Source organism: Aythya ferina (assembly GCF_964211825.1).
Source record: "Aythya ferina genome assembly, chromosome: 4".
Classification (NCBI taxonomy): Eukaryota; Metazoa; Chordata; class Aves; order Anseriformes; family Anatidae; genus Aythya; species Aythya ferina.
In genome coordinates, this window is record NC_140300.1 from 62562309 (window position 1) to 62590223 (window position 27915).

At 40.7% G+C, this 27915-nt stretch overlaps 1 protein-coding gene across 3 annotated transcripts; it reads left to right on the forward strand.

The window, feature by feature from the left end:
- Positions 1-670: 670 nt before the first annotated feature.
- Positions 671-27848, forward strand: CENPC (centromere protein C). Of its 3 annotated transcripts, none has more exons than XM_084516887.1 (19): positions 671-743; positions 1341-1387; positions 2580-2641; positions 2933-3030; positions 3888-3981; positions 4075-4294; positions 5209-5412; positions 6409-6794; positions 7378-8248; positions 8644-8682; positions 9924-9997; positions 10843-10908; positions 12313-12417; positions 13173-13271; positions 15525-15620; positions 15951-16105; positions 16634-16724; positions 18173-18245; positions 27601-27848. In XM_084516887.1, the coding sequence occupies exons 1-19, from the start codon at positions 729-731 to the stop codon at positions 27647-27649; spliced, it is 2844 nt and encodes a 947-aa protein (XP_084373013.1). In that variant the 5' UTR covers positions 671-728; the 3' UTR covers positions 27650-27848. The 3 variants fall into 3 exon arrangements, with proteins under 3 accessions (XP_084373013.1, XP_084373014.1, XP_084373015.1); XM_084516888.1 differs by having other exon boundaries at positions 3891-3981; XM_084516889.1 differs by lacking the exon at positions 18173-18245.
- Positions 27849-27915: the final 67 nt, after the last annotated feature.

Consider the following 27915-nt stretch of genomic DNA (forward strand, 5'->3'; position numbering starts at 1 on the left):
CCTTGGCTGCATATATGTGTAAGATGAGCATGTAATTATCCTGTAGGGTGAGCTGTGGTGGATCATACAGCTGCTGACCAGCTGTAGCAGAAGACGGGTCTGAAAGTAGTTGTGCGATTTGAGTCTGAAGGTAACTGATTTCTAAGCATGGCAGGGGACAGCTCCATGTTCTCAGGCTTTGGCTAAAAGTTGGCAGTTTTGTCCACTTGGGTTTTGTTGGCAGAACCTGACTTTGCCATTGCGTGATGCAGAAAAACTGCTGGAAAAGGGTTACCTGCGCCTTCCCTGGGGAAGGCTGACAACAGGAGGGCAGCACTCAGCCAGTCGTTCACTAATGTGGGGTAAAAACCATCATGTTAAATCCCAGGAGTTGGGCTCGGTGACCCTGACGGGTCCCTTCCACCCGGGGGCACCCCATGGCACAACTTGGGGCTGGCCATTAGACACCACACAGCGCCTCAGGGGCGGCCGCTCCCTCCCCTCAGGGCTGGGCGGCTGCTGCGCATGCGCGGTGAGGGCGCTGAGGGCGGTGCTGCCCGCCAAGCAACGGCCGCCGCTGGCGCGCGGCGGCCGTCGACCAATGGCGTGAGGCGGTTGCGGGGGGGGCGCGCGCGCTGCCGAGGTTTGAAAGCGGCGGCGCTGAGGGGAGGGCAGGGGGAGGGGTGGCGGCGGCGGCCGGCGGCGGCGGGGCTCGGGGGCCGCCATCTTCGGTGTGGCGGCGCCGCGGGATGGCGGAGGGCTGGGTGAGGCTTGTGGGGAGCCGGGGGAACCGGGGGAGGGGATGGGGGAGCGAGGGGGCTCTGTCCGTAGCGGCGGGGCGGCCGGCGGCGTCGCCTGACGGCGCTGCTGAGGGGGGGCGGGCCGCCACAGCTGCCTCCTGTCAGGCGCCTGCCGGCTGTGAGGTGCTCGCGTTGGTCGCGAGGAAGGCGTTAAAGCTCAAAACTTTGAAAACTTTGTAGCCGCTGCGGGCATCTGTACCGTTTATAGCACGTGAAGAGATCATAACTGCTGTTTCCGTTAAACATTTAAACGGGTTTTGAAACATTTTGTTGATGAGAGACTGCTCTCTGCTCACTGCATCTTCCCGTTTGTTTCTTCTACTGTCTTTGCCTGTTCCTAGCTCAGTAGGGTTTACTTCATTTGTTGTCTGTCACCTGAATTATTGCCGTGCTAGCTGTGGTAAGAGATGGCTAGAGCCTTGCCTGCTGTTCGGATGACTTTGTTTACACTAGTTGCAGACGAATCAAGTCTTCCGGGACTCGTTTACGTGAGAAACAGGAGGCTGGTCATCCGCTTGTTAGCAGCGTGCTTAGTAAAAGCTGATTCTTATTTCTTAACAGGCTCATTTCAAAAAAGACTACAGGACAAGATTCTGCCATGGAGGAGGGTAATTTCCACTTACGGTTTTAATCTTAGATACAATAGTTTGGGAAAGTTATGCTGATTTATTTGTATGAGCTTAATGCCAAAACTCTTGGGTGCATCTTAAGCTGATTATATGATATTTCTCAACCTTTCTATATTTCTCAGTGGTGGGAGAGGTAAATTGTGCTGGGAGACAAAGCAGAAAGGATTTCCTCGGTATTCTTCTGCTGAAGTGACAGACTGTGGTGTGTGTGGATAAACCTAAGCTACTCCTAACTAGGCTACCTGAGTGCAGCAATAGCAGTCTGTGCCTTTCAGGGGGCAGAGAAATGAAGCCCACCCAGGGTTCCAGCTTTAGTTGTTTGGTCCTTGCTGTGAAATGTGGAAGAGGAGTGAGTATTTGTAGTGCTGCAGTCTTTAAAGGCATGCCAGAAGTCAGCAAGCTTTTTTGTTACTGGAGTCAATTTTAGACATGCGTTTCACGAGCTTACCAAATGTGCCAAATTACCTGTTTTTATAGGCTTTTAATAATTATGGGAAAAATGGTCCATGGTGTTCTTCATTTTATTTTGGTTTTGAGCAGCGTGGGCCAGCTGTTGGATTACATCCCCCATTTTAATTTTGATGGGGGGATGTGGAATGGTGTTCCAAGCAGCTGAGCTGTTCACTTGCCTACAATTTTAATGCCACAAGCCAGTTCCTACTTAAAAAGCTTTTGTAGCAGTATGGAGTAACTGCAGATAAGCGGTAGGAAGAAAAGCAAAGGGTGGCTTGTTGTCTGAAGGGGTAGATGTACAACTACACGTTTCATTTTCTGGGTCTGCTGAGGCTGAATCACCGTGCAGGCAATACTACTTCAGGGCTGATTTTTAAAGTTTGTTTATTTCATGCCAGAATCCTTATTCATCTCAAGGTTCTTTTCCCTGAGGATTGTTGTAATACTTGTATGTTTTCTTCTGTGGAGAGAGATGTCCTCATTCCTACCATGTTTCATGACAGCAGGGCTTTTTTTCTGGAATCCTCATAGAGACAAGTTTCTTTGCTGTTATCTGCATATGGGAACAGATGAGATTTATTAAAGTTGGGACTAGTGGAAATAATAGCATAAAATATTACGTAGCAATAACTCAAGTGTTTGCTGCATGTACTTTCATATTGCTAGGGTAAGGATATTTAGTATTTTATTTATTTATTTATTTTTTCCCTCTTTCTAGAAAGAAGATTGATATACAGCCAGGTCAAAATGTATTGAAATTCATTCAGGATTGTTTTGAAAGTAAGGTTTTATTTGATGTTTTGCTTAATTTGCTGGTTAAAGAATAATTTATTTTTCATATCATATTTAGTGGTAATTTAATAGAAATAAAATGGTTAAAATAAAGTTTTTGTCAATTTTTAACGGTGCCCCCTTTGCAGCCCCTTAAACCTGTATAAGTTGTGTTATTATCTTTTTCCTGAGTAGCTGGTTTCTTTCTTGCTTACATTTACTTGAATGTAAGAAGCCTTAGTAACTTGTTAAGACCAGTGTGATTCCAAGTATCCCCTATTTATAGCTTTTTCTTTATAGGCTGTGATAATGAACTTACAATAAGCTCTCCACGTGCAGCCTGTTGCTCAACTCCTGTTGGCAGAAACCAAACAAGGACTTCAATACAGACCCAAAGGGTAAGTTAGTTATGGACATATCACTGTGTAGCTTTGGGTATGCGTTTGGATCAATAAAATAGTTAAATTCCTTGTATTCTTAGGTTGAAGCACTTTACTTTATAACTGATGGTGGGTATGGTTGTCTTGGACTGTACTGGAGTTGGTTTCAGTCACTTCATCAGATGGATAGACTCAGCTCTTTGCTGTCAGGTGGACAGTAAAACTGAAAGACGATCCTTGTATAGAAGGAACTCTTAGTTCTTTGAAAAGCCAGCTCCTGATAAACAGTTACTATGCGTAAAATAACTTTGTGATATTGGGGAAGAGTGGAAACGAATCAACGAACTTATTGTCTGAAAGAATTATGCAAATCTGGTTTGTCTGCAGCCCATTCTGTCTCTTTTCAATACTTGGATTCTAGCATTTTTTGTAAAAATCAGATATTCTGTTAATAGTGTTAAAACCAGTCTTTATAATGGCATTTGTTTGCTTCAGTCTGATGTTAGGATGCTGTATAATCTCAAATGAATTTGTGCAAAACTTCAGCCTGATGCAATAAAGGTGAGTTAAATTGTTTAAATTAGTACTACTGGAAAGGATAAATACCTTGCCCGTGGGCTGGCAGGATGTCTGTTCAAAGCTGCAAATTGACTTTTTTTTTTTTTTTTTTTGTTATACCTGTGTGAAATTTACAGTTAGTCTTAGGAAGTCTTACATAATAGAAAACTGAAGTGTTCAATTAGAACTGTGCTTTAAATGAGTAAGAATTAAGGGAAGAAAATTGTTTTCTGTAGAAATGTATATTCTTGTCAAAATACCATTGCTTTGTCAAACATTTTCCTTTTGCTTGTCTCGTTATTCTCCACTGAATCTAGCAGTCAGATGCAGGGTTAACGAACTCTGTGAAGAGAACCGGTACTTCTTCAGCATCCGTACCCGCCTCACCACCAGATACTGTCAGTAGCCAAGGTCAGTAGCACTGTTATTAATTTAAGGTTTTGGGGTAACTCTTGGTATAAGCTTTTGAGCAGAAGAACTAAACCTATTTAGTATATGTGGCAGGAGGGCTGCACAAATCCTACCTGACGCCTACAGTACACGGTTATGCAGCTGATTCTAAGAAAACAGAGAGCCCTTTGCCTGAAGGAGGGCCTCGTGACACATTAAAAGATGCCGAAGCACTATGCAAAAGCCCTGCTGAGTTCGTGGATCCTGAGGATGATAATGGGGCTTTGGGATCACCTCTCCTTGTGGAGGAAGCAAAATCTTCTCCTGTACATGTGTAAGTAGAGCTGAATGTTTTTTTCACCTTTCAGGGTAAATTAGCGTGGTGGTTTCAGTCATTGATGAGTTTGTATTCTGAACTCAAGCAAATAATTCCAGGTTGGAAGAAAAGTTCAATTTCTAGGCTTAGAAGGGGCGTCATTGTTTATTCTTTTTTATTAGGTATTCTGGTGATAAGGGTTAATTCCCAAAAGAGCACTACCCAAGGCTTCCAGAATGAATTCAAATTCGTTTTTTCCCCAGTACAGTGCTCTAAATGAACAGCTTCTCAGATGGATAGTCTCTAGACTTCGCAGTGAATTTACAGTGCGCAGTAGTGTCCTGTTGACAGCGTTGACCTTAAAAGTAACAGACACTTTGTTAAAGCAGTGATGAACGGTCATTCTTCCTCTTGCTCTGAATATGCAAATACTACCTGAAGTAGGACAGGTTCAGTTGCAGGCATTATCTCCCCTTCAGAAACTTTCAATCCCAGCTGCAGCAGTAGCTGGTTATCCCAACTTTTTGGGAGGGCTGAATCTCTGGGGGGAGGTCACAGAGACGAGGGAATGACAGTGGTGCTAGTGATGCATGATGAAGTGCCTCTGGGAAGAGGGTGTACCAGGGGTCTGGGAACCCTAATGATTTCTGAAGTACATTCTCCTAAAACTAGGAATTTGTCTTGTTGGGCAGCCCTTGCCTTGATCAAGAGTCACACGTTGCCTTGCTGACCCCACGTTGCTTTGTCAATTAGAATACTTCCTGCTACCCTGGGGAGTGCTCCCACTAACGTCTGTTCCAGCAAATTCCAAAATGAAAGCTTATTCTTAAAAACTGAAGTGCTGTCAACAGGAGAAAATGGGATATACACAAGATAGTTTAATGTGCACTCAATTTATAGCATCATATTTGAATGCTGTTTTGCATACCTAGATTAAATTTTGATGACCAAAATACTCCTGATGTGGTGAAGACCCATGCAGAAGTTGTCTGTTTGGAAGGACCTCAAACTGGGAGAGATGAGCAGGCTCTCAAACAAAGAGCAGTACGCACCACCTCGTCATCCGTATGGAAGCAGAAGTCGGTTTTCTCTTCAGCTTTCTTAGCAGCTGTAACAACAGGGACAGTCGGAAAAAGGTTTGTTTTGAGGCTTCAAAACAATCCACTCCTAAGTACTGGAGCAATGTCCTTTACCTATAAAAATGGTGTGGGAGGGTGTTTTTGGGGTAGTCATTTGTTAATGAGAAATCCAGGTGGAGAAAGGGTTTATTTAACTAGTTGTTAGAATGTTTTGTGCAGGGAGGATTTAACCATGCCGTTTGTTGCATATGTCTGCCAGCAAAACTGTATGCAGCTATTGAGAAGTGGTTCAGATGGAGTGTTTCAGGTGGGTAGACCAGAGGATTCAGGAAAATCTTAAATGATTCTGAGGCTAGAATCATGGAATCACAGAAGGCATTGGGAAGGACCTTGAAGCTCCTCCAGTTCCAATCCCCTGCCACCTCTACCCAGACCAGGCTGCTCAAAGCCCCATCCAGCCTGGCCTTGAGCACCTCCAGGCATGGGGCATCTGCAGCTTCTCTGGGCAACCTGCTCCAGTGCCTCACCACTCAGATAATTTGTTCTTTGTATCTTATCTAAACCTAGCCTCTTTTAGTTTAAAGCCGTTCCCCCTTGTCCTATCACTAAAATCCCTGGCAGAGTCCCTTTCCAGCTTTCTATACCTACAGAAACTTTTCTTGTTGCCCTCGATGTCCCTGGCCAAGAGTAATTCTGAAGGGGCTTTGGCTTTCCTAACCTGATCGCTGGCTGCTTGAATGATGTTCCTTTGTCCTTCCCAGCCTAGTGCTAGCAGTGATCACAGCAGTCTTTTTTCAGAGCTAATTCAGATTGGAGTGGTTAGGTAGGAAGTTGACTGTCCAGCACCTGAGAAATAATGAGGTATGAATATCAGGCTGAAACAATGAAGAACGGGTCTTTTGGAAGATGGAGGGTAATGAATGATAGACTTCATAATCATCTGGGAATGTCCTGTAGCATGGTGGGTGTTCTGCAGTCATCACTAGATTTACAAGATTGAGACTCACCTTTTCCCCCCAAATGATGTCAGTACTCTGTCCCTCCTTTCTTTAGGTATACAGCCTCAATATCACCACCATCACCTCCCGTTGTAAAAGATCACGACATAGAACAAGAGGGTGAATGCGAGTTTTTAATCGATGAATCAGATGGTCTGTCTTCTAATTCTTGGTTTTCAATACCCCAGAAGAACAAAAAGTCCAAAAAAGATGGCTCCGCAACCCCTGTTAGGAAATCTCAGTCCTCTGAAAAGGGAAAGACAGAAGGTAAGAAAGGCAAGACCGGGAAGGTTCAGGCTGAAGCACTTACTGAACAGAAGACGCGCAATTTGGATGTCAGAATGCAACTTGACTTCAAAGGAACGTCACGGTTAGATTCAGTCTCCTCTAAACGTGAAGGAAATCGACTTAAATCTCAAAAGCAAAGCAGTACGCATCTGGGTAAGTTGTTTACCTGGTCTTCAGAATCGTAGTACTGAATATTTTTGTGTTGGTCTTTTGGGAAATGAGGATAAAGGAAATAATTGGAGTCCTAATTGGCATTTCACGTACACAGCTAAGTTTGGGTATATATTTAGGCAGTGAGACAGAATGTCTTCATTGTTGTTTTTTTAACCCTTTCCTGTTAGGAAGTTAAAAACTGTTAGTGGTGTTGCCTTTTCTTATGAGCAGACAAAGATGGATACAAAGCTTTTGCTCCTGTCTCCCTAGAGAGCAGATTACGATGTGTGCTTTAAACTGAGTGCTCAGTTTTCATGAGTTACCTCGGAAGGGTTTTGTAGGAGGAAGCACTGAAAACTGAAGCAGATTGAAAATAATGTTTCTGCCCTTACTCTGCTAAGAGATACAGGAGATACCAGGGATTAGAGAAAGCCCTACTTTAAGTGCTGGGGGAAAAACTTTTTCTGGTATTCATTTTTGTATGATTCTTTTGGTTTGTTTTCATGTCTTTAGATGTAAACACACTTCTTCAGGTTTTTATGCGCAGAAGGTATTCATGTCCATGTGTTTTATGCATTGATAGGAAAATCTAAAAAGGGTGAACTTCATCAAGACTCTGCAAGACACAGGAAGGTGTCCTGCGAACCAGAAGCTGAGCAACTGATGTTGTCAGTGTCTGGATGGGACACAGAAGCGTATGATGAAGAACATAAAAAAAGGGTGAAGCCAAGTGAGGGTTCACCACTGCCCTCAGCTGAGCATCACAAAGAGCAGATGCCATCTCCAAAAGAGAATCTCAAGTCTTCCAAGTATCCGCAGTCTGCTTCAAAAGCTTTTCTGCATTCAGTTCAGAAGAAACACACTGCTAAGCAGAAACTTCAGGAATCAAAAAATAAAAGTAAGCTGTCTAAGAAATGGGCAGAAAGTCAAAGGAAAAAGCTTAAGAAATCTGTAAAGAAAAGTAGTAATAGAAAGCCTCAGTTACAAAGGGGGGAGAGCTCTGATAATGAGTCCAGTGAAGAAGGGCTTGAAAGAGAGCCTGTCGGATTGAATGAAATGTTTACCTCACCTCTGCGTCAGACATCAGGGAATTCTGTACTTCAGAAGCTGGCTTCATCTGAAAAACCTAAGAATGTGTCGCATGCATTGGAATCGCTCCATGGTGTTTATAACAAAACTCCTGTACAAGCTGCAGAGCTAATGCAGCGTCTCACAGACAGCATACAGAATTCTGAAAAGAAAAGGTCGTTGGCTAAGTCTCCAGGAAAGACACTCAAAAAGATTAATCACAGAACCCCTAAAGGTGTTTCCTCAAACGCTGAGGACATAGAGCCTCAAAATACAACGGATTCTGACAGTTCTTCTGCACACGAGGTGGCAAGAAAAAAGCACAAGCAATCAGATGTGAAAGTAAAAAGTAACAAAAGAAAACATAATGCGAAACATAGACTACAGTAAGCTTTTCATTTAATTCCTTAAAATGGGGTATGACTTGATAGATAATGAAACACATTTTGTTAATTTTAAGCAGCAATTGCAGTTGAAGTAAGTGTCAGTTTCCGAGTGGTTAAATAGCTACTAGAGAAACCAAGTGGTGTAATTAGCAACCTACTATTAATGGTGGATTCCAAATCTGGTGTCTGCTTCTGCCTAAGGAAACTTAAATTTGGAATTTTTGAAGTGTACTTTTGAGATTGAGTAGCAGCTGCAGTGTTTGGTGTGGTTTTTGTTGTTTGTGGGCTTTTTGTTTGTTTTGCGTTACTTTGTTTTTTGAAAATCTTTTATATGGCTTCCTGCAGTAAGTAAAATTAATGGCTTACAGTAAACATAATTATTGTTTCTTTTCTAGAGATTCCTCTGCAGCTATGAAAGTTATGAATTGTGAAAGGTAATTTCCTGTGTTGTCTGTAAAGCTTGCATTTAATCCCAATCCTCCGTGCAATGCTGGTGCAATTGCTGTGCTCTGTGTTCTGCTAGTATAGAACCCAGTAGAAAGGGTTCGTGATTCATGCTGGAGTTAACTTGCTAACACAGTTAGTAAATTAATGGAACGGTTCTTTTGTGTCACGGTGAGGATGTCACAATGTTTCTTGCCTTCTGGGAATTTTTTTTCCTTTGAGGCTTGCTTCCATATTAGCATGTGATTTTTGAACAGAAATATCAGCACTTCTCAAGCTAATAACTGTACTAGTAGTGTTGCTGCTGCTAAGTAGGGTACAGAACAGTATCTATGCTCCAGACTCTTGTTTGTGCGTATAGATAAACAGATACCTTCTCTTTCATGCAGTGGTGCCTTAAAGCAAGTAGAAGTTGCAAGCTGTGACTTGATTAAATTCTTATGTTGTAATTCTACTGAAAACTGTAGTATTTCGATTGAAGTGAGCCTACTGCAGACTTCATTTTAGACAAAGTGATTCTACATGGTGTAGTTTGGGTGGAGCACAGCTCTTTTCACCTGTTGCACTTTATTGGCATGTTATTTAATGGCAGTGTAATGCAGCTGCAGATGGGGAAGGAGGCAAGGTTGGCATACTATGCTGTGGTTATAAAGACAAGTCCTGTTAAAAGTGACTTGATTGCTGGAGAACCTCTGGAGGTGCATGTATATGTTAATCATCCCTGTGTTATGGGGAAGGCTTTATGGCAGAATACATCTAGCTAAAATTATAAACTTTGTTACTGTCCTTTGCCTAAAGCATGTAAAAGATTTCTTTAAAGTACTTTTGTAATCGTGGTGTATAGAAAATTGTTTGAAAGGTAACACTACTACAGAGGAGAGGAGAGAAGAAGGTCCGTTTCTTCTGGGAGGGAGGAAAAAGGAAAAGTCATGAGATTTTTAGGTGATTTGGTTAGAGAGATGATGTGAATACTACTTTGTCTGCCTGATGGCTGAGTTAGAGGACCAACTGATGAAAGAGACCTGTGATTTCTAACAAGCAGTCATTTGCTTCAGTGTCTTTTTGCTCCATCGCTATGGAAAAGCATTTAGAAGGAAAAAAAAGAAACTGCATGGTCTGAAAAAAAAAAACAAAACAACAACAAAACTTAAATTTGGTATTCCTTGTACTACTGTTATGTTCCTTTGATATGTAACATATTGAAGCAGGTGTTTTTTTTCTTTCCTTGAAGTGGGCCTGTTCTAGACCATTGTGATGGATTTACTTCCAGAAGTAAGTGTTGTGAAGAGGATAATGGATCTTCAGGTAACGTTTCAAGTTGGTATTTTGTTGCAGTTTATTTATAAGCTTTTTAGGCTGAGGTTGTACGGTAATTTTTGTTGTATCTCTGCTCTGCTGGTTTATTCAGAATAAGAAATGCAGATTGGACTGGCTGTGATCCCATTTCTGCCCAAGTACATGATACAATATGCCAGCTTCGTGTTGTGCTGGCTGTAGAAGGACAAGCACTGGGTGGCTTGGCATCAAGCCTACCAGGATAAAGTTGTCCTTCCGAAACACAAAACAAATACTTTAGGTTCAGTTTGTACCAATTTGGTGTGTTGTCATGTGGTGGCACTACATGGGATCACTTCAGGCTGCTGTAGAGCAAAGTGTCTGGCTGTAGGTAATGAGGACGTGTTCACTTAAAATATTTTGGTTCTCTAAGTAGTTTCCCTATGCAAGTTGAACATCCTCTCATAATGAATATGAACCCTGGGGTTCATATTTGTTTTTTTTTCTTTAGTTTTAGATCCAGTTGTAAATGGTATTTAGTTTATGCAGTGCTTTTTTGAGAGACCTAGTTTTGTGGGTGTTTTGGTAATACGTTTGTCCTAAAGTTATACTTAGAGGGGTTTGAAGGTGAACAATCTAGCACTTCAGTCAGTAGAATTACATGTCTACGTAGTTATAATACTTGTTTCTTGATATGAAACCACATAATACTGTTCAGCTACCCTGGGTTTGGTACATATTCAAAGAAAAAATGTTGGCAGGAACACCGATATTGGGACTTCTCCTTGTATTACCTTCTTCTTCTAGCAGATATATTGAATAAATGTCAGGAGTATTAAATGCCTATTGTGATGGTTTTCTGAATGTAATTTCAGATGATTCTGAAGAGTTATATTATCAAGAAATAAATTTGTCAGACAAGATAAGCAGACATAAAATAGGTAAGGTTATTTTAAAATACTTTAATGTGAGTGTATAAATGCAAAAGCACTTCCAACTCAATGTAAATTTAGCTGAAGGAGACACAGGAAGACATTTAGCGAAGGGTTCGTTAATTCATAAAACATCTTCATGCAAATGTGGAGCCCTAAAAACCCTTAATTTTAAGTTGAAAAATATTTGGAAAACTGTCTGGAATAGGTAAGATTTGTTAGCTCCTCTTTAAGGTACTACGTAACCCTGCTCAAGGTGTTTTTTTGTTTTGTTTTGTTTTTAACTTTTGAAATCTATACTGTTTCTTTGTTTTATATTCAAAGATGATCTTTTAAATTCTTTTAAAAATATCTTTCTAATAATTTTGGTTATTTTTATGATTGTCACGTTTTCCTTTTTTTTGATTCAAGACACTGCTTACTATTCATTGAGAGCAGTAAGAGGGTTTGAATTGGTTTTGCACAGTGTAACTGAGGTTGCAAATAACCTACCTGCCTTCTGTGGTGGTCTGAGTTGATCCTGTGGAAGGGTAGGTTGGCACAGTGTGCGTGCAGTGGATTGTAATCCCACGCTAATCTGTTTTTGTGTTTTTTGTTCCCTTTATTATTATTTTGTTCACAACAATGTAGTTGTTTACCTTCAAAAGCAATTTAGACAAGACTTGTTTTTCATTTACTGTTTTTATTTTTAGCATCTAAATATTGTTGACGAATTTGCTTTCAACTCCTAAAGGGGTGTTTTGTTATTCCTTACAAAAACTAAAATAGAAATTCTGACTGTATATGGTAGCTCAGAAAAAATGGAATTTGAGACTATGAAATAGATGGATTGGAAGATGCATACCTGAGAAGTCTTGGAAATGCGTGGGGTTTTCAGTTGGGAAGAGTATTGTTCTTTTTCCAGACCTTGGAGATGGTTTAAGGGTTAGAATCTGGAAGAGTAGGGTCTGCTCGAGTGCTGTGTGTTACTCTCTCCTCTTGCCATAACCAACTTGAAGCCTTTTCACTTCTGCTAATGAAATCCATCAGATTTGAGGAGGGTTCTTAGCCTTTGCCAAGGGGGTTCTCTTCATAGTTCTAATGTTTGCTGCTGCTTCTTGAGCCCCTAATATCCATATCTCAGTGATTCAGTAAGGTATATTGAACGAAATCTACAGTCAGCATGGTGACTGTTACAGAACATGGAAAGCGAAGTAATGAGGTATGTAAAAGAAGGCTTCTGGCAAGACCTGATTCCCTTTCCTGTCATGAAAGGAAATTGATATAAATATCAGCTGGGAAGTGATATAAATAACCCCTGGGAAGTGTTCACCCCCTGATACAGAACAGCAGGAGATAATATTTCATAAGTTTCCATTTCTTGTTTTTTTTTCCTTTCATACTTACTGTGAGTTGTTTCATCCTTTAAATTAGTAATGCCTTCCAACACACCTAATGTTCGTCGGACAAAAAGGATACGACTAAAACCTCTGGAATATTGGCGAGGCGAGCGTGTGAACTATGCGATGAGACCTTCAGGTACTTGTTCCAAAATGCTTATCTCCTTTGTCCTTTAGGGCAGTAAAGGGAAATCTGCGGTTTGATCTGGTGCCATGAAAGCATTTTAAAAAAGCCGATGATTTATAGTCTCCAGCCATATAGTCATCTTTTAGTGTGATCTTTCTCTTGATACTCCTGTTTCAGATAGAAATAATAGCAGCAGAACGTGTTATGTACACTTGCCTTAACTGTTTAGGGAAGAACAACATCGTTGTATCAAGGATTCTGTATGATACCAGGAAGAGACAATGTATTGGATCATTCATTGGAGCATTTGTCCTCGTGTGGACACTGCTTCCTAGAGCAGATACAATAATATTTTATCCAGTCTCAGTTTCAAATGACCACCTTGATAAAGTACATCTTGTTCTCAGGGATTTTTTTTATGTTGGCTTAGCCTAATTTGGTATTTTCCTAATCAGTCAGTCTGCTTGAAAATAATATTTTTGTCCCTAAAATTGGTATTTTGTCTCAAAACTTGACTTTTTGTGTGGTGGCTTTCTGAAATATTCTTTGAATGAAACAGATTCTTTTCAGAAAGTCTGAAGTTCTACTGCACTTCAAAATACTTGGTGATGAAAAGCTTTTTGGTCTTTTTCTGGCTTTCTAAAGCTATCTGAAAATTTCATCGTCAAGGAAATATATTCCAAACTGAAATGCTTGTAGTTCCTGTAAATGTTCATTCATGTAAAATAAATATTGTGTTAGTGACCTTTGTTCAACTTTTGTTTCAGGAGGGCTTATGATCACTGGAATAGTGTGTCCAGAAACAGAACCTCACAGGAAGGATAGACGGAAGAAGATTAATCATAAGGAGAAAAGAAATTATACAAGTAAAAACACTTTTTATTTCATTATTTTGATGCTTAAAAAAAAATAATCAGAAAACTAATTGAATGCTCCACTGTTGTAAGATTTTCTGTTGTAACAACTCCAGTTTTTCTGAGTGAAAATCCTTTTGGAACGAAATGCATTAGTGTGATCTGATGCGGAAAAAAACCTGTTGCTTACTGTAGCCCTAGCAATGCTGTATGACCTTAAACTTTTAACTTCTCTGGGTTGGGAATGAAGAGACACGTGACAGATCCAGAGGTGTTGTAATGCTCTTAAAGCTATGGTTAAAGAAAATCAGCTGTACTTCAGCCCTTGACCAGATCAGATCATTAGTTAATATTAGTTAATGAGGCTAATGCATTTAGTTTCATAATGCACAGTTAACGTATGAGAGTTTCTGGTTGTCTTGCTGATACCTGTAGCATCACATCTGAAAATGCAGCATCTGCTATTAATATTTTAAACAACTGTATGTTAAATACAAAATCATTGTGGGTTTAGTGAATGGGGAGCTTTAAGAACAATGCACAAAATGGATAAAATTACTCAATAAATATGTACCTTCAGACCCAGGAATAGGAAGCTTTGCTACAGCCACTAAGGCCAGGAGGTGGTAAGTATGTAGGTAGTGCTCAGCAGGGAGATAGGGTCAGAGTCCAAAAACAAAACAACAACAACAACAAAATCTGTTTTTTTTTTTTTTTTTTTTTTTTTGGAGGTTTTGGTGCTAAAGAACCTTTCTGTATGGGACTCACTAGAGGTTTTGTTTGTGACTGCAGTGTTTTATATATATGTTGGAGCAAATAAATGTTAACAAAGAAAATAGTGGGAGCTGGGTTTTTCACACAAAATAAGGTGGCTCTTCTCCCTGTGTGTTCTCTGTGCTCCTTGCCACAAAATACTGTGGAGAAAAATATTTAGATTCAGTGTGAGAACTGGATAAATTCATGGAAGACTTAGTTGTTAATAGCTCTTAAATAAAACTGAGTTGCATGTGTAGAGGTGGAGGACATTCTGTAGAAACATCGTTACTCCATTAACACCAGTTTTGGGGGTGGGAGGGGTACCTGCTTTTGGCTGCTGATGGAGACGGGATCCTAATCTGTTGAACCTTTGATGTGAGCACAGCTTTTAAGTTTCTGTGCAAGTCATTTGCAGTCCATGTATGCTTGAGCTGGTAGTGACTATTCACACTGTCATACAAGAATTTGCTGCTCTAAGTTGGTTTGAAGTGCCTCCAGATGCAAATGGATATCCTGGTTAACAGACGTTCATCCTGAGAGATGCTCTTTTGTTAGCAGCCTTGAATTTTAAGTGATATGTACAAGGCCCGTCAGCTGAGTTGAATTTCTAGGACAAATTTCTCAATTCTATAAAAATCCTGTGGTTAGTGCTATAGAGTTGCACCTATTACTGCCTCTTTTTATAGAGAGATTTTTTTTTTTTTTGAACAGTGCTATATCAAACAGTAACTTTCCTCATAGCCCTGACTGTCTTAGCATTGGAGTGTTTAAGTAGACATGAGTGCCTATAAAGTGCTATAGATTGTCTTTGACATCCCTGTTTTGACTACATTTAGAGAGATTTCCTGCGCACTGTGGAGCTAAACTGGTCCGCTTAAGAGAGCTCTTCAAGAGAGCTTTGGGATATTTGTTCTGTCTTGAAAATTCTCCAGTGTCTCTTTTCTCTTTGAAAAGCATAAGGTTGTCATCAACTCTTAAGCTATTGCCTTCTCTGGAAAAATCCATTTTATTTTAGAAATAGTTCTGATTTATAACTTAGAGTGAGATTCCTGTAATGGTGTCTCTCAAGAAAAGGAAAATTGAACGTGTGCTTATTTTTGAACAGTTTCATAAGACTCCTGATGCCCATCAGCAGTAGGTAAAAGGAAGTGATTTATTTTTCTTAGTTCTTCATGTGTTTTATATTCTCTCTTAATATCCAGGAAAAGTTATTCCCAAGTTCAGGTACTTTGCCTATTAATGACAGTATTTACCCCAATCTTATTGGCGTTGCCCTGGAAAGTACTTGAGGATTTAGGGACCCTTTACTGATCACACAAATAATTCCAGTGAAAATTGTGTTTTCAAAGAACTGTTACGGGTTAGCTCCCTTTTTCTGGAGAAAGTGTATTTCAGTCTGTTTAGTCTTAAGGAAATTTAATTACCTGTGTGTGAAATTGTGGTTACATAAGTTTTAAAATTGTGTAGTGATAACTTTTTTTTTTTTTTTTTTTTTTTTTTTTTTGTTAGAAAATGAGGTAGCTAAAAAATTCAATTACACCCTGGCTGATACTTCTAAACCAACCGTTGTGGTGGACCCAGTAACAAATCAGGAAGTTCTTCAAGGTAAGTTGAGAGGATGTAACCAAGGACCTTTCTAAACAACTTAGTAAGTTCTTAGATATAGACTGATAGAGGAAGAAAATTGTTCATGCCACCTTGGGCATAAAAAGGTAAGCTGTGAAAATATTCATTGCTTTTCTGGAGAAAATTCTGAGGGAGCCACAAAAAGGAGAATGGAGTGACACGTCCTGTTTTCCAGCTAAATATTAAGTCTAGCTTGTGGGGTTTTTGCACTGAAACAATGCACGGTGCATGTAATTTAAAAAGTTGCTGAGCTAACAAGACTCAGTTATGTGTTAGCATTGACGTTAATCTTCTGGACTTTCCTTGTAGAGTGTATTAACACTGGAAGAAGTCACTTGAGTTTCTACAAAGATGAATCAGTAGAAATATATAAAAATCTGAATACATCTACTTTTTCCACTGGTAAATTAATCTTGAAGCCACTTAAAGAAAAAGGACACCAATTTGTCTACATGGATACGATAGTAAGTACACTTTTTCCTTATTTATTTTTATTTAGAGATATATATCTATACAGAGAATCTTAGAATGTTTAAAAATAGCATATGAAGTTGACAGGTTTTTCATATTTTTTGCCTAAACTACAAATGTATACAGGAAACAAAAATAATTTCAGTTTTGAAATCAAGCAGTTATAACTAAAGAAACTTGCTGGAGGTACTTTGCATGCACAGTGCCCTGCTTTCTTTCACATTAAACCTGTCTGTTCACGTGTGCTTCCTGTGCAGACAAGATAGAAAGATTAAATAAAAATACCTCCCCCTCCCCACTACAAGTTGCCTGTCTTAGGTTTCAACTGGGGTGGAGAAAAGGAGTTGCAGCTCAGTTTATGATGTTAGTGTTTGCTTTTTTGCTATCTTGCAGCGTGTATGCAAAACTAAAGTGTGTTGTTTTTTTCTTGGATAACTTTCTTAAATGTTTGCAAAGGAAACATTGCTGATCTTAAAACCCTCACACCTCTCTCTCTTTTTTTTTTTTTTTTTTTTTTTAAGGCTTTCTATGTTATCCATGGCAAAATTGTTATCACTTTGCATAAGACGTCATATTACCTGACTTCGGGGACCTTTTTCTATATTCCGGCAGGTAAGCACATGTTTTTAAAATCAGTTTTCGGGGATTGGATTAGACTGAATTAGCAGGCTACAAAGCACAACGGAGGTGAATGACTGGGAGAGAGGAGTTTGAGTAGAGTATGGGAAAGCACAGCGTTAGGAAGAAGGGAGTGTGACCCAACGCTGGACACAGGCTGATGATCGAACCTTGGCCTGTAGTGGTACAAACACAGCCTGTTTACCTGAGTTTCCTTTGGAGTTTTTGATACCATAATCAAGTCCCAAGAGTGAAGTTCTCTTGGTATTCTAGTTCTGTCCCTAGCTATGATGTTAGGGAAACTTCAGCAGCCAGCTTTAAATAGTGGTAGTTAATATAATTGTTTTCACCACCATCTTTTCCTACATAAATTAATGACAATCCATTTGGATCAGTTCACCACGTTTTGCACAGTGCGTGAAGTGCAGAAGGTGCAGCCTGTCTGCTGCAAGTGTTGTAACCTCACATGGGTCATTGAGAATTGTAAAACACCACTGATTTTGCTCTTCTGAGATGAAAGTGGAATGAACTCCATATGGAAGCTACCCTGTAGTGGGTAAGAGAGTAGTCAGGAGAGTTTGTAGTACTCAAGTAGGCTGTTCATGGAGTGGTAGAGAACTTGCATGCAGCTTGCTTGTGAAGAGGCTGTGTTAAAAAAGTGACAATCTCCTGCTCTTACTGTTTTATCATCAGCTTCTCACCACGACATCCTGTTTTAACAACCATTGTTCAATTAATGCTTGACACTTCAGTGAAAGTGTCTTTGTTTTAATCTTAAAGGCTGAGGGGTCAGCAGAGACAGATTTATAGCTTGATTTTTGGGTAAAGGAGATTGTATTAACTGGTGAAAGTTCCATATCTGTATTCATCTCCATTTGTCCCTGTTTCCTGATGGCCTTTCTGTACTGCGTGGATGGGCGATGCGGAGGTTGTGGTGGAAGATCTCTTTGTATCTAATCAAGTGTGGCTATATATGGATGTTAGAAAGTTGCTCTTCCTCAACATCTGGTGTCTTTTAGATGCCCCTGTAATTGAGGTCACGTTAGTATGCAAATCCCAAGCGAAGATCTGCAAATAAGTTTCCTTGTGCAGTTCTTAATGAGATTGTCCATAACAATTAAAATAAATTCAGTCACATTGAAGTTTTCTTGTGGCTTTTGTGAGTGGAGAGTTTAAGCCAATTACTTTGGCTTCAGTAAAAGTCTTGGTGAAGGTGTGTTTTTTTCCTATCCTAGGTTAAACAAAACGAAGCTAGCTGTAGGTTTTCTTCCTTGTTACCACTTGGAAATGCAGTGATGTGCCTGGAAGAGTGGCATCATAGATTTGGGGCTAATATTACTTCTCTTTAAATAAATGAAATAAAAACATACTGAATTGAAGCCAAATAGGACTTCAAAGATTGCTAGTGGCTTCTAAAGAACTTTTTTTTCTTTTATTTATAGGAAATCAATATAACATCCGTAATCTTCTGAATGAAGAAAGTGTCCTCCTTTTCACGCAGTTCAAAAACGACAGGTGTGAAGAATTTTCTCCAAAAAAGTTTGCTTGAAATACTTCTCATGCTTTTGTACTTTCTGATTATTTTTTTTTTTTCCCCCCACATAAGAAGTGTGTTTGTTTGTGCCCAGCTTAACTTCACAAACTAAGACAGAGCTGGTGAGATCAACATAGAAAGCGCTACAAAAACAACTCACAAATTTACTGTCAAACTGCAGTGACCCAGTGGAGGGCCTCGCCCTGTATTGGGCATTTGTCATCCAGAGACAGGAAGAGATGCTTAAAAATTTGTTGGAAAAACATATTGTTGTTCCAAATTGTACTTTTATGCCTAATCTCCCCCAAAATGCTTAACACTTAAATTAATTTTGACATCTTCAGCTAACATCTGTTAGACTCAATGTCTGCCTGGTTATAAACCTCTCAGAATAATCTGTGTTTAAACGTAGAACCATGCTGTCTGCACTCCAGTAATTGTTGTCTAGGAGACAGGCTGCTGGAATTCTTGTGTGCTAGGGTCCAGCACTCTTCTAATATGTTAATGACAGCAGTTTCTTCCTTGTCTACCAGATGTATGATTAGTGCCTAAAATTTGTATTGTAAAATGGATGCTTTTATCTAGGAGCTCATCGGTTCTTTTATATGGGGCTCTGAACGTTTCAGATAACTTTATTTTGCGTAATGGCAGTGGGTCACTGCTAAATGTGTTACTTTAATATTGCCTTTTGTTTTGATTGATGTGTTTCTGAATAATAATGAGGACCTTTGGGAAAATTGTAATTATACTGTAAACTCCAGAAGCCAAGTCTAGACAGCAGATGGTATACATAACATTTGTCTCTCAAGCTCTTCAAGGTTCCTTCTGGCTGAACATAAGGAGAAACTTACAGCTACACTGGTAGGGTGCTCTCTCTGAGTGGTCACTGCTGTTCCAGAAGAGGAAAAGATATGGAAAATTGAACTGGAATTGAAAACTTTTTAAGGGCTGAATACTTGAGGATTGAGCATTGACCTTGTAAGCAGTCTCGGCCATGATCTTTACGCTAAATCTAGAGTACAAATTAGAGTACTAAAGGAGAATTGGCTTTAGTGTTACCCGTAACAAACTTTCAGCTAAGAACTAACAGTGTCTGTGAAAGCACTTGGACACTGGGGCTAAAATTCTTATGTGAGAGATGCTTTAGGTTGGGGAATTTTAGGTAATACATTTTCTTTCAATTTTTCTCTTTCAAGCAGTGGTTCCTATAATTGGTTCATGACCTTGTATGTAATTAATGAAGTTACGTGACATCTTTGCATTTGTGGCCAGGTCACACTGAACTCTGAGATGATTCCAGGAGTGTGCCAATTGCCATTCAGTTCATCCTCTTGAGGAAAAGCTATTTGCAGTCAAAGTTCAAATTGCAGGGAACAGCATTCGTGTATTCCCCTCAGCCTCAAATTTGGAAGTGGTTTTAAATTATTTTTTCTACAAGTCATATAGTTAGAACTGATAATAATAATTTGGTGTCGGTAGCTTTTTGCAACTTCAGGGCTTGGTTGGCCTCTTCAAGGTCAGTGAGATTCAAATATTGTCCCTCTGTTGGAGCCTTGCCAGCAACCAGATGGGCACTCCTGCTGTCTCCACTGCTTCAGGGAATCCCACCCAGTAAAAGGCTCCGTTTGTAAGTCTTTCAACTCTTTAGGCAGGCCCGCAGAGATCTGGAAGTTTGCCACTTGGTAAACAGTACGGGGCTAGCATTAGACCAAAAATCCTGCGCTCCTCTCCCAAGCGTGTCTCCCAGCAGTCAGGACATGGATGCAATGATCTCTGAGCCCAAGAGCTCATCAGCTCCAGTGGAAAGAAAGCAACCACTTTGCCATCGTGTTACAGGCCAGGGAGTTCAGAAGGAAGACACCCTGCAAGTTTTGTTGTGTGTTACCGGACTGCTGAGAGTGGGTGCTTTGGGAAGGGGCTGGTGAACACGTATGGACTACGGAGCTGATGGCCCTAAAGGAAGGTGCGGCTGTGTGGTGTTACAGAGCTCAAGGCAGCCTGCTGCTGTTTAGGAATCCCTGCTGGTTTGGTAGGTTCAGGTGGAAGCAGTGCATTGCCCTCGCTGTCATCTTCCCCAGTGCGCTACATTGCAACTTGTCAGCAAGGTTTTTAAGTGAGCTTTTTTTTTAGGTCTTGAGTAACTGATGAGAAATCCATCGTTCTGGATGTTTTCTTAAGCAGAAGTAATATGTTCCGACTGCTTCCTGATACAGATTGCAGATGTTCAAGAGCAGGTTTGAGGTCAGAATGCTGCGAATGCCACTTTTGCTTTTCCTAATTCTGTGCCTGAGTTTGTCAACAAAAAACTGTGGGTTTGGTTTAAAAAAAAAAAAAAAAAAAAAGTAATTTTTTAGGCTAGATTGTTCGTTTGCTTCCTGGCTAGTTGATTTTTTGTGTGACGTGTCTAGTATAATCTACAGAGAATGTTCTGTAGTTGAACTACATCTCAAAATACTTGATTTTCTCCTTTTAAGTAGCAAAAGTCAGTTATGTCAGGCATGGTGTTGCATCTAGGATGTTGCTTTCAGTTTGTAAAGTTTTGGTGAAGTACTTGCCTAATCAGTTATGCATTTTGTCTTGTCTTTCACAGTGTTAGCTCAACTTCTATTGTAAGAAATAGTGGCATAGCACATATTTTGCTGTGATAGTTCAGTATGAAGTTCCTTTAAATCTACGGTGAAAACAGAGCTTGATTTCTTGAAATCAAAAAAGTGGCTCCAACATCCTATAGTTTAGGAAAAAATGACTTGTTTTGGAAAGGAGGGACAGAATTGAAATTTTTTTAAATGTACAAAGTTCTTAACCTTATCTAATAGAAACAATTCCGCCATTTGCCATGAGATGGCGCTTCAAGCACAGCTGTTTGGCGTTGCCTGGCACCTGTACCCAGTAGGCTTTGGCTTTTGAATGGGGGAGGAAAATGTTACAAAGGGCGATAAATTCATTCGAACTCTGTTGCAAGTAAATGTAAATAGATTTCCGTTAACATTAGGGTTTGGCGCAGAACCTTGCGAAGTTCGTTCTGTCAGCATGCGAGTTGTATTGGTTGCAGCCTCTCACTCAAAGTCATTTTTAAAAATACTGGTGTGCGGCAGGAACTGAGGTGCGCTAGATCGTTCACCCTTTGTCTGGATTGCATATTTTTGTTTAACCTGACACTTGCAGTATGAGTAGGTGCAGGAGAATTTACAGCTTGAGCTGAAAAGTCCTGTTTGTATTCCAGGACTCCAGTGGGTGCTGAGTTGTGCAATGTGGCAAATGAGAATTGGTTGTTGGAAGAAAAAGCTGATGTTTCACTTATGCCTGTTCTTGCTATGGCTCCTGCTTCCTACACTTCTGTGTTTATCAGGCTACTAATAGTTGTGGGTAAACTGTGGCAGTCAAATTTTTTCCCTTTCTAAAAGGGATATTGCAAAAAAAAAAAAAAAGTCTTCTCTGAAATCTGGGATTTTAACATTCTGCTTCTTGTCAGTGAGTGATTCTTTTTATCATCACATTTGCTTGTGTTGAATAATCAACTTCCACTGACTACCGTGATGATTTCAGATAGACATGTGGCAAAATCACCTGCAGTTGGTAAAATGTTAAGATAATAGCCCATGCAGAACATGTTGTGGTCTGTTGCTTAAATACGTATTCTTAGGGTTTCTCCAATGATATTTATTTCCATGTTGAAGCTTTTAATAGTGTTTAGATTGTTTCATAGACTAATGGCTTAAATATTCAGCTCAGATGACACAACTTTTTGTCTACGTACAGCAGAATACAGATCATCATGTCTAACACTAGCGGAGATCTGAGGCAGGTTTGTAATTACTAAGCTAGGCTGAAACTGTTAGCTGCTGTTACCTGCTGTGAGGTGAAGTTGGGATTATCATCAGGAAGAGACGTGGCCTTTTCTCTGCTGCCAGTGTGGCACTGCCCTGTTCCTGGAGGAAACCTGTTTCAGTACGTTAATGCATCGGTTTCTGTCAACAGTAATTGAGAGAGCTGAAGGCAAAAGCAGAGTCAAGTATTTCATCAACACGATGTTAGTAGGTACATGTGTTTCGTGGCAGGTGATGTGGTAGCAACTAGAAGCATACTTTAAGGAGCTTAACTGACAATGACCCACCACAATGGTGAAGTCAGACTTCTCTAGGCTTTGGCTTCATCTGAGGAAAAAAAAATGATGTTACTGGTTAGTAGGTTCCTTTGAAAAATCTAACTTTTTGGAGTTTTCACTTTGCTAGAAAGCTCTTTCTGTCGTACTAAACAAAAAGTTTGTTGTTGTTTAAAGAAGAATGCAGGAGAACAATTGCAAAACTGTCAGATGTGTACACGTACATATTTTGTACACCTTAGTAAACGTAAGATAGCAGAATATGAGCCGAGTAATTACAGAAAAATAAACAGTGCCGATAAAACAAACTCTTGAAGTACATACACAATTCCTTCTATTTTTCAAGTATGCAGCTGAATTAGTTATCTGCAGATGACTTTGAATTAATGTTTCGGAAATGCAATAAACAGAAAAAGCTATTTCCTCATTTTCATGACAGCTGAAAAGGCATTTCAACGCGAAGGAATATTTTCTTGCATTTCTACTGACGCAGACTCTGCTGCATGATGTGTGTTGTAATACAGAACTTGCTTTAAGCAGCGATTGCTCGCAGATAACACATCTGACTGAAGAGTATGGAACATGCTTCTTACATGGTATTGACAGCTGCTGTAACCGAGCACCTTGGTGTTTCCAAGACAGTACCGCTTGCTCTAAAGAATGTCCTGGCACTTCATGGGTGTTCTTAGAGTCAGACAGAAGAGCTGTCTTCACAATGCGTTTCTCTGGTTGTAAGGAAAAGCATCCTTTAGGATTTCACAACCAAACTAATTCCCGTGGTCCAGTTTTAAGACTAAAACAAATAGTTGTCAAAATAATTGGCTGCTGAATGTTAGGGAACAAATACGTTAAAGGGGTGCCTGCAGAGCTGCTCGCTGTTCTTGAGCCCACACACAAAGCTTGTGTTCTTTTTTTGTTCTTCACTTCAACTGCTCAAGTAAAGGCACACAAAACATTGTAAAACTACATTTGCTTTGCATTTCTGCAGTCTTTTCTTATTTGGAGCACCAGACAGGCAACAAATGAAATAAGCCTAAGGAAGCAAAGTGTTTACTTTCTCAGTCTATTGAATTGAGATGCAAATCTGAAAGTATTCAAGATATTTATGTCCCAAGTAAGATTTGTAACTTCTCTTTGAAGCTCAATAGGTAAGGCCTTCTAAATTTGGAAACTGAAGAGTTGTAGTGCTCTTGACAGCTGTGTGGGCAGTTTATTAAATGGGTAGTGTGGTGGGGATGACCCGTGGCCAGCTGCCAGCCCAGCCATTCTCTCGGTCCCCCTCAGCAGGACAACATGGGGTCCCTACCACGGGGTGCAGTTCCCCAAGAACTGCTCCAGCACGGGTCCCCCAAGGCCCTCAGTCTCTGCCAGGTGCCTTCTCCTCACCAGGGGTTAGTTAGCTCCTGCGGGGGCACCTGAAGCAGCTCCTCCTGCACTGATGGCAGGGCTGTTTCTCTTGCCTCTGTCTTGATCCTCTTCACCCCAGCTGCTGCACAGCACTTTTTCATTTTATTTTTTAACCTTTTTTTTAAAAAAAAAAAAACTTTTTTTTTTTTTTTTTTAGAACTGTTTAGATGCTGCCATTATCATTGATGGGCTCAGATTTGGCCAGCAGCAGGTCCCTGTAGAGGAGCCCTCTCCCCATGGTCTCTCTCCCCCACCCCACGCCCTCCCAGTTACCAAAACTTTACTAGCTGACAACGCATGTTACTTAGCGCATTGTTTTTTCATGTTTGGGGTGTTCGAAGCTGCCTTTTCTTGTGCTTCCAGCATCACTAGCTAACACGAGAACGCATCAAGATATCTGATAGATGGTGCCACCGCGTGGGTGTCTTCTGGAGTCGATATGCTGTAAGGAGGGAGAGGAGTGATGAGAGAGGTGTAAGCGCAATGAAGAGCTGTGCTGCTTGTCAGGTAGTGTCCTGCTGTCCGCAGGTGTTGCAGCCTGGCTTGATTGGGACTCTGTACAGGGTTTTCAGTTAAGTTCAACAACTTTGAAGGGCAGATTGTGACTTCTCTGAAGGGTAGAGAAAAACCTTCCTGGTGTGTTGGTGCCATCAGAACACGGCTGGCTGTGCCAGCAGCTTACGCTCTTGGTTTGGGATTCGAGATCACTTGCATTTAGCATTGAGTCATCTTATCTAAAATTGCACGATGAAATTAATGAGCATGGTATAAAATCCACTGGACAATACGCCTGAACTTACCCTTTCTTTGTTATCATCACTTTTGTGTCGGAGTACAGAGGGGGCAATTAAAAGAAATAAAAGTTAATTATGATTTTTTTTCCCCACAATCTGAACTTGAAATTTTATTGCTGACAAAGCAGGGGTTCCCCTAGGATACAGTAGGCTATAAGCTGAAGAAACTAAGCACTTCTCTTATATTTCAGTAAGTGCCAAGTCAGCTCTGAGGCTAATTAATCAAAACAAATTTACAATTAAGCCCGGGAAGGAAGACTAATTAAGTAGCCAGTTAAGAAAAAGTGCTGAAGGAGGGATCAACCTTAAGGGAAAGTATGAGACTCCTGGTATTGGCCCATGAAGGACAATTAAGTGATAATTGCAGCGGCCTTTCTGCATCCAGCAAAGCTCTCTGACTTTTAGTATAGCTGATTTTCTTCATGTTAGAAGCAGATGTTTGCTTTTTAAGCAACTAAACTTAAGCTTACTCTTAAGGTAACTTAAATACAGGGGTTGCTGCAGGAAGAAATTAAAACACTGCCAGACTTGGGCAGCATTTTAGCTGGCGAAAAAAAAAACGACTATATTTTGAAGACAAAGCAGCGCTGAATGCACAGGGTTTTTGCCTCTTCATTTTGTGGTGTACCGAGTCCCATCTTAGCTTCCTGTTTAACCTTTCTAACAAATTACTTTGAGTGGATTATCTCATCAGAATTTGGAATAGCTTCGTTCTGTTTGGTTGCTAACCCCACTTAAGTTCACAGAAATCATTACCTTGTCACGAAATGGCTTCTGTTGCTTACATCCTACACCCACGCTGCGTGACATACTTGTGTTTCTTGATGGAAAAAAGGGGGGGGAGCAATAATAGCAATACTGTTTGTACTGAAAATAATTTAGCTCCTTTTCTGAAGGGTGTTTTAAGCTTGCATTTGTTTTGCTGCAATGCTCATCTCTGGCAAGATGCTAAGGGATGTAAATGAGGTGTGTGCCTCGCTCTTCCACCTGTCCTTGACCATCTCCCAGGAACTCTGTATGCTGATGAAGTACAAAACCATTTTTAACGAACTGGATGCATGCATGGACTAAGAACTTGCTTAAATATCCAGTTCCCCCCGCCCTCTTCTGGAATTGGAATTGTTCTGGAAATTACAAAGAAGAGGTCTCCATGTATGGCCCCTGTTGATCATAATTTTATTTTCTTCATAGAAGCCTATGTGCATGTACTTGCCAGTGTGGTGCACTGCATCAAGTTTGAATGTTCTCTTCCTTCATTTTTTCTTGTCTTGCAGCCTATAGTAATTTATAAAGGATTATTTTTTTAAATTCAGTACCCTCTACAAAGTTTTTTTTTTTTTTTCTTTTTTTTTTTTTCCTTAGCGGTGCTTACCATGACTGTATCAGTTGTTTAACTTAGTTCCAGGTATTTGAATTGTTTCAGAAGTGTTCTTGTGCCTGAAAGTTCCTCTGCTACTTCTCCTTCAAGCTTTGTACAAGGCCTGGCAAAGCTCCCGATTTTCTTGCTTAGAGAAGTGATGCAAAGCTTCCTTTGGCCCCTGTTCTTTTAAAGGCCTGTTGTAGTTTTAATCCCAAGAAAGGTCAGTTCAGGCTGTCGCTAGCAGGGTGTTTCTTATCATTGTCTGCCATTTTGGGCTCACGTGGTTGTCCTTGAGCCTCATCCCTGTGTTGAGGCTGGCTCTGCAGTGCCAAAAGAATCCTTTCCGATGCCATTCTACCTGGCCACACTTAAACTGAGTGTCAGGGCGTGCTTCCGGCACCTCTCGCAGCACTACTCCATCATGCTGCTGACCTTTTGCCTTGGCAAAACCTGGCTGTGACTCGGCCATCATCTAGGCACCGTGCCATGCCCTGATTTTGTATTGGCAGCCTTGTCCAGGCATTCACGTGCTCTTACATCTTCATTCCTGTCGCCAGGGGCGATGCCATTTGGCACCGGCCGGTTTTGGCACGGAGATCTGGCGTGAGCGCACGCGTGCCCTCTCACGCCCTGCTGCTGCCTGGCTTTTCTGGTGAATGCCAGGGGAAAGGCATCTTCCTGGCTGCTGAGACTTGTGCGGGGTCTGAGGGCGAGCCTGGACTAAAGTGGAAGGCTGTCGTGGCTCTTCAGGATCTCCAGCATAGGTACAAGGTACACCTGTGAGCACTTGTATGTGCAGCTGGCAGCCTGGTTCCTGTCGCTGGTTGCCACGGAGAGGTCAAGGGATACAAGAGAGCAGGAGATGAAAGTTCATTTAAGGGGGAAGGGAGCTTATTTGCATCCCTCTGGTTCTGCTTGATCAACTGTTGAGTCCTCTTCATCAGTCACAACTTTGGGCATTTCTCTGTCCTGCCTGGTGGAGGATGATGGAACAGAAGGTGGCTTACGACACCATAACCAAAGCCCTGAGTCTGGTGCTACCACCTACCTGGTCAGGAGGGCAGAGGAGAGAGCAGCTTACGGCATCACTTGGCGGGGAGCTGTGTCAGACTTGGCTCTCTCAGTTAGCAACAGCCTTAATTCGTGGATTTCTCCCTGCTGTCAGCAGCTCTGTGTGGCCTTGGGGCTGTAAATGGTGGGCTGTGGACTGTTTGCCTAAATACTAGCAGAAACTAATTGAAATACACACAAGGTTTTTATAAAAATAGCATGAAACTTGCTTGTATGTTTACTACTGAGGCCTCTTGGTCCTGCACAAAATGCAGCATTTCGTAACGTTGGTAGCATAAAACAAATCTGTAGAACAAGTGTCAGTGTTGCAGCCGAGTGTGGCTTTGACAACTCCAACCTTTGTACAGAGGAACACAACTGTTAGAGGACCTTGTTTAGTTAAATTAGGCTAATGTGCCCTTTTGAAAATCGTAATTGAAATGATACCGATACTTTTATTGATTTGCCACTGGAGTACGTGGCTGCTTTGAACACAATTTGCAGTCATTCCACTTTACGGAGCAGTTGCAGTCTAGTATTATGGCGCAGAGGTTTTGGGGCGGTTTTTAACTGAATATTGCATTCATCTGGATGAACTAATTTGTATTCTTTTTGCATTTCAGACCAATTGTAACAAGCACCTTGTTGGAGCCCAATCCCTCTTCCCCGTAAGTTCACCTGCAAGCTGAAGATCATCTAATGAGAGCGAGTTCTGAAGAACACCGTTAACTACCATCCAACTGGAAATAGCCTGTATGGAAGCACAGAGTTCATTGATCTTAAGAGATCTTCCTCCAGTGTAAATTGTAAATAGATGGCCACAAATTATTTTTCTGTTTTTGTATCAATAAATGTTAAATAATACAAATCAGTTTTGATTCCTTTGCCTTTCTAAATCATTTAAGAATGAATGTTATTGGTAGTTGGTGCAACGTTGA